The 6,735-nt window shown below is 44.6% G+C and overlaps 1 protein-coding gene across 2 annotated transcripts in view; it reads right to left on the bottom strand.

The window, feature by feature from the left end:
• Positions 1-812: 812 nt before the first annotated feature.
• Positions 813-6,735, bottom strand: part of FAM20C (FAM20C golgi associated secretory pathway kinase) — a 57,178-nt gene continuing 51,255 nt past the window's right edge. For both annotated transcript variants that reach the window (XM_053957714.1, XM_053957713.1), the window contains 5 exons: positions 5,126-5,306; positions 4,480-4,589; positions 2,924-3,005; positions 2,766-2,825; positions 813-1,983 (listed from right to left, as the gene is read on the bottom strand). In XM_053957714.1, coding sequence (XP_053813689.1) covers positions 1,731-1,983; positions 2,766-2,825; positions 2,924-3,005; positions 4,480-4,589; positions 5,126-5,306 — 686 coding nt within the window. In that variant the 3' untranslated portion in view covers positions 813-1,730. The remainder of the gene's footprint in view (positions 1,984-2,765; positions 2,826-2,923; positions 3,006-4,479; positions 4,590-5,125; positions 5,307-6,735) is intronic.

Below are 6,735 nucleotides of genomic sequence, written 5' to 3'. Positions count from 1 at the left end.
ATAAAATATAAAATATACGTGATTTTTAGTGATAATATATCAACCTAAGAAGTGAATGAGCCCATATAGCAGCTTTTTCTCTCATTCATTATTTTAATATGCTGAAATGCCTACATTTTAGTCTACCTGGCTTCTAAAGTATATGGTTATGAATCCCTGGGAAAGAAAGACATCAAATGAAATAAATGGCAGCTTTGAATTAAAGTTGTGATGAACACTGTCATAATAAATTGTCTCCTCACCCAGAGGAGTGATGAGGGATTCCTGCTGTACCACACCATGTTTTCACAAGTCAAATACAGCCACGTGTTCATTTTATAGCTTGCTTTTGGGCTGAAAGTCTCAACAAATCTTAAATGAATGCAGCTGAGCATGATTCAAAGCTATCTGGATAAGAATACCATGTTTCCAGCTAATTTAGGCTGGGATTTTCTAGGTTGTACAAAGGTTTTTGCAGCCCAAGTCAGAGGCACTGGTGTTTCTAAATTCTCTGGGCAGTGTGTCAAAGCATAATCTTTGAGAGGTGTTACTCCACAGCTTGTTTCTACAGCCATAATTGCAAGAGGAAGGAATGCTGAAATGACAGTCAAAACAATGCTTTCATAGGAAGGATTAACCCTTCTCAACACCCCAGCCCTTACTGGCATTGCAGTGTGCATTAATCACCAATTAATCACCAATTCCCTGCTCCAGCTCCATTTGCTGCTACTACAAAAGGGGATGACAATTTAAACAACCACTTCTGGGACACTTGGCTGGTGCACAGGGCTTTGCTCTGAACAAGATGAAGGAATCCATTTAGACAAGATGGCTACACATTTTGCATATCTTTATTGCACTTTTACCACGTTGCAAACAATTCCACAAAAATGCTGCAAAAGTAAGCCTAGAGCTGCTGAAAGCAGCTTTTTACCCATATATGTATATATTTACACAAAACTATCAAAAGCAAAATTGAAAAGTAGCAGCTCAGCTATGATAGTCTAGAAAGATAAGAGCTGCCACCTCCTTATGGACAAATAGTACAACTTGTCATTTTACATCACTTTGTAAAACCAACATTCAAGTATTCCTGTCAAAGCACAATTAGTGAAATTCCCTTCTGGTAACCCCTGTATTTATTATCATTATTGTCATTATTGTTATTATTTTTTGCCTTTAAAAGTTCATAATGCCTTAACCCTTTAAATGCTGAGTAGCTGGGGGGAAAATAAGCATTCAATTTAAATAAGATACAGTGGATTAGAGCACTTAAAGGGTTAACACAAAATACTAAGTGGACTGTCACCACAAATAAAGTGTGAGTCACAAAACTATGCTGTCCCTCTTAGTTAAATTTGGAAGGTAGGTCGGGGATTTCATAGATATACCATATATAAATACAAAATATTAAGTAAAGGCCTCCTTTCTATACAAAAAGGACAGGAGGTGTTTTGCTATCAGACTGCTGTCTGTCCGGGATTGAGTATTTTCTGAATCTTTTCACACTCTCTCTTCAGGAACTAATGAAAAGCATCACATTAGACTTATTTTTCTTAATGAACTAATCCTTTGCAGAGTCTACACTTTACCTACTTTGGGAACAATTGTATCTCATTTCTGAATTCACTGAATTCACAAAGTAGCATACACAGTCTTTTGCAAGACTTTATTTTTTGTCGTTGTTTTGTTTCTTTTTCTTCTTTGAATCTTCTTGACTCGGCTGGTAAAAACGTAGTCTTGCCATTTCACTACCTCTCGGTGGCAACAGTGTTAACATCCGTGTTAAAGTCATTTTCAACCACGTTGTCATAACCATCCTTCTCTATGCAGTCACTGACAGCCTTGAGGACAATCCGCAACCGCCTGTCCATCGCCTCCAGGTGAGGCTGGTAGAGGACTGGAGCTATTTTGTCTTTTAGCAAAGATTCTTTCATCAGGAGACTGAGTTTGTACTCCTCCTTGGCTAACAACTGTAATCGCAGATAGGTAGACTTCCTGATTCTAGGAGGGAAAGGAGGAAAAAAAATGCAAGTCAGTCATTTCCATGGCTGTTGATCTCGACAGTGCTAAAAGGCTTATAGCCAGAATTACAATAATAGTGCAAGAGCCTTATTCTGTGATCTGAAATAACAAGAACCAGGCACTGTCACAGTCCTAATGCAACTGGCATTGTCACCTGGCCACTGATCTTTCGGGGCCCTTAGAGGTACAGAGGTTTTGGAGCACAGATCCATGGGGCAGTGCAGGCAGCCCTCACATCCCTCACCTGGAAAGGCACCAAGTGGAGCTGGTGCAGCATTCACAGGGCCACGTCCACCTTGGCAATGACACGTGTGACACACGTGGCACTGAGCAGGGACATGTGTGACAGCAGCAGAGGCTCCTCAGGCTCACCCTGCAGGGCTGCCCAGAGCCCCCCCAGACACAGAGCTCACCCTGCAAAGCTGAAACTCTAAATGTCACCTGGCCCCTCTGAAAACCCTGGCCATGGGCACCATGGAAAGTTGTTGAGAAGCACGTGAACAAGCTGGGATTTTGTCACTTGACTTCGATGGGATTTTGTCTTAAAGCTTCTCTCCCAGTGGCTCATGGCTGTGTTCCTGCAAGGCCCTGATCCCACAGAGCATTTAATGTGGCAGTGCCAGTGCTCAGGGCTAGCTGAGCAGGATCACTCCATCTCCTCCTCTCTAGAGCGTGCAATGAAAGATTCACTTAAACATTTTCAGTCCTGTTAATGGAAACAGTGGTACAAACCAGGAAACACCTCCAGAGAGAAAACATACCTGCAGCACTGGTTTAAAGGCACCAATATGGAAAGTTCATCATGGGAATATTTTCCAAACCTATTTAAAGATAAGAGCAAGAATATAACAAGGGCTGTTTTAAAGACTGACTTTTTTCTTTTTCCTTTAACCCCAGAAAGATTATTAAAGGCATTTACCCTCTTCCATTATCTAAGTGGATAATAAAAGTCTCATTTCCAAACTTCTCAAAGGTTTCGTAGTGATGTCGATCCATGTTACCTATAGGACAAAGAGAAGATAAAAGACCATTCTCACTCTGGCTTGAGCCTGCAGGTCAGGGCAATGCAAAAGCCCAGTGCTCCCCAAAAACAGTGGCTGGGTAGAGAAGAGAAAGCAGCAAACCTGCAGAGCTCATTTGCTCCTACTGTAGACACCCCAAAGTGTCTGATACTGGAAGGGTTGTTAAACCCCTGGCAGCTTTTCAAGTTCTCTGTGGCTTTTATACTTAAGCTCTAAAAGGCCCATCAGGAGGCAAAGCCAACCCTCCCACCCTTCAGCAACCCCTCCTGGGGTACACCAAGGAAATCCCTCTCCAGCACAAGAGCATCTCAGCTGCCTGGGGAGCCTGGTCACTGTAGGGTAGCTGTGTTCCCTGCTGGCAAGGAGCCCTGCTGCTGCAGCCATTAGGGTGTGTGCAGCAGACGTGGTACATGTGACATGTGCAAGGCTTTGCTCAGGCAGGAGAAAATGCCTGCTTTGAGCAGGGGTGTTCATCCTGATCACTTTGTTAATACTGCATTCAACTTCCTGAACCCCAACCAAACATCCTGGCTTTCCTCTGGTTTGCCCCAGCTGCTGACTGCCTGGGAAGCCAGAACAGCATCATGGCTGTCAGATATGGACCAGGATGGTGCTGATCTGCACAACTGCACAGCTCTCCCTGTGTGAGCTGCTTTTTAAGGCCAATGTGCAGAGCACTGCTGCCAAGCTATGAATTTTGTCTCCCTGGCAGGGGTCTTGAGCTACTTATAGATGCCACATATGGCTCCTGAGCTGTCACCTGGCCTCTCCTGCTGCAGCCTATTGCAGGAATCTCAGTGGGGGCAATGGCACAGGCTGTGTCCATGCTGGCATGTGCCCAAGGATCCAGGATGGAGGTTGGCAACTCAGAGGTGTATTTGCTGCAGCAGGAAAGGTTTCATATGAGAATGAGAATTAGGCTTGGAATGTGTCACTAGTACCTGGCTGTAAATAATTATTTTATTGAGATCGGGTTACATAAACAGAAAAATTCCTGATACAATCCACAGCTGCCTTTGTGACAAAGCAGTGTCTCTTCCCCCCCAACCCTGACATTTTATAGAGAAGCAGCAGAGAACACTCCTGCAGGATGAAAACAAAGCGCCAGTAATGAGCAGTCCTTGCATGTGCATCCAGGAGCCATATATTACAGGGGTAAAGCACTCACTAAAGCAAACTGTGAAGCCCTTCACTGTTGTGAAGGAGACTGGCCTGACCTGCATTCATCACCACTCTGCATTTCTGAACATCTTTGTTCCTTTAATCTGCACTGATGGGAATACATAACCATGTAAATCTGCATTTTCTCATAATCATCTAGAAAAGCACATACAGTAAATGCAGCTTCAGCCACGCTTGAGCAAACTGCTGAGCTATGCAGAGCAGTTCAGAAAGAAATGGTTCTTATTCTAATTAAATGTTGCATTTAATTTTTGAAAGAGAAGAAACATACCCATTAGGAAATCAAAAACTGTCATATCCATTATATCCAGAATTCTGGTCCCACTGTCATATGGGGGTGTTTGTTTAACCTCTTCACAATAATCTGGATCAACTTCCCATCTGGAAAAGGCAATATTTTGATATTTTATGCGACAGACAAAGCTTACAGAAAATGACCGAAAAAATGTTACTTTGCAAAGATCTATTTGTATCACGTTCGACTGCGGGCAGGGTCAGGTAGAGGCAGCAAATTCCAGCAATGCAGGCAAGCAAGGAAGATTGTGACTGATGGAAAAGGAAGAAAATCACAAGACTGAAAACTATTTGCTTCAGGATTTAGGAGACTAGCTGCACCATCAGTCATATGGTGCAATCAGCTGAGACTTGTTTAGGGCTGCTGAGAGCAGTGCACCTTCTCCCTCTGACAGGACTTGTGCAGGTCCCATTGCATCCTGTCAATGCCACTGGAGGTACCTGTCCCATGAGGGAATTGTGCCACTGAAGGTCCTTTTGGGGTCAGCACCATAAACTGGAGCTCCTGGCACGTGAAGTGCCCTGTCCCTTCCCAGGGGCAGGGAAAGCCCAGCTGCTCTCCTGGGGCCAGGGACTGGGTTATTTCCGCATCACCCTGTGCAGCTCTGCTCACCACTACTCACTCTGCTTTCTTGCGCTTGTGGTAGGAACGCCTCCAAGGGTTTCTCCAGGTTTTCCTTTTTGCTAATGACAAATCAGGCAGGAAAGCAGCCAGGGACCCTTCAATCTGATCTGGTTTCCCACACAGGGCGTGCTCTGTTGAGCAGTAGTAGGAGCATTCCCCATAGAAGCAGATGTTGTTGGCTGGCAAAGAAGGGAAAACAGTTTTAAAGCCTACCCTTAAATTAGTATTGAGAATTCATAAAAGCACTGATGTATGTAGGAGCAGAAATAAATCCAAACCCCTGTTACCACACATAGTCTTCCTCTACTGAAACCACTAGAAAGACATTATTTCAGTGGCTGGGATCATGCCCTTTGCAAAGCTCTTTGTAACCATTTCCAGTCTATTTATATTCCCCAAACCTATTTTTTTTTAATCCTGTCCTTTCTCCTTTTGTTTTCCCAGACAGATACATTCCTTGGGAGTTATTTTCTACCCCAGGCTGGAACCCCAAACCCCACAGCTGAGCAAGTGGCATATGCCCAAAATTAAGTCACTTCTCAAAATATTGGCTTGTTTCTTTAAGAACGGAGAACATTTCATTCATTTCCTTGCTGGTATGAGAAGAACTGGCAGTTTTTGCAAGGAGAATTATTTACCATCAAGAGTCCCGTGGGGGTGTGCATGGAAGGTGGAAATAGCACAGACGTAACGCTGTCAGCACACATCTCAAACACTAATTCCTTCCTCCACACCTCACATTACTCCAACAACCACAGAAAAAGAATCTGCAGCAGGTTTTGGACCGTGTGTTACCTTAAAACCTCCCCAAAACTGTCACCACATATTTCTGTACCAACAGGAACACCCACATCTTTACAAGAACATCCTGCCCACAGGAATTCACTGAAGGTGAGAGAGAGCAGCTCATCCCCAAAGCCCACCAACACCAGACTGTGAACAGGAATAGGAGCACACTGCTGCTCTTGCCAGTGTGCTACAACTCTTGTGACATTGCTTTATGCACATAAAATTTCGTTAGAGGAAGACTGTGCCCTTTCCTCATGGTAATGCATGAAGCTGAGAAGTCACATTGCTTCCTAATTCCCCACAAGGCCTCTAAATTCAAATATTGTTTCTGAACTCCTCTCCCTCTGGGCAGGCTTGGTGTAAATGAGGCAGGAAGGGCTGGGAGCAGCAGGAGGTGATTTTCTGCCTGCCACAGGAAGGTAAGTGTGGGTTTGCATGGCAGTGATGGCCTGCAGCACACAGCCCTGCACATCACTGTGACATCCCTGGCCCAAACCTGCATCCAGCAGAGCGCCCAGTGGAGATGGGGCACTGCCTGTGGGAGATGGGAGTCAGGAGCACAGGGGACAACTCTGGGGATGACAGGAGGGAGGGAGGAACAGAGCAAGGAGCTGTGTTTGAGGAAGGAGAGGTAGGGGAACATGGACCAGCAAAAAGGTCTCATGATGCTTTTGATTAATTAGCTGCATTATCTGGGGCTGGCTGTTAAACCAGGGAATTATACCAAATAACCACACTACAAGGCTGATGTGTTACTACTTGACAATCTGTCCCAGCTTCCCACTGATGTCCCAGCTTTCTCTGCTGATGGCCACCTGG

The sequence above is a fragment of the Vidua chalybeata genome, chromosome 16 (genome assembly GCF_026979565.1).
Source record: "Vidua chalybeata isolate OUT-0048 chromosome 16, bVidCha1 merged haplotype, whole genome shotgun sequence".
In the NCBI taxonomy this organism is placed as follows: domain Eukaryota; kingdom Metazoa; phylum Chordata; class Aves; order Passeriformes; family Viduidae; genus Vidua; species Vidua chalybeata.
This window is presented reverse-complemented; position numbering and strand designations above follow the sequence as displayed.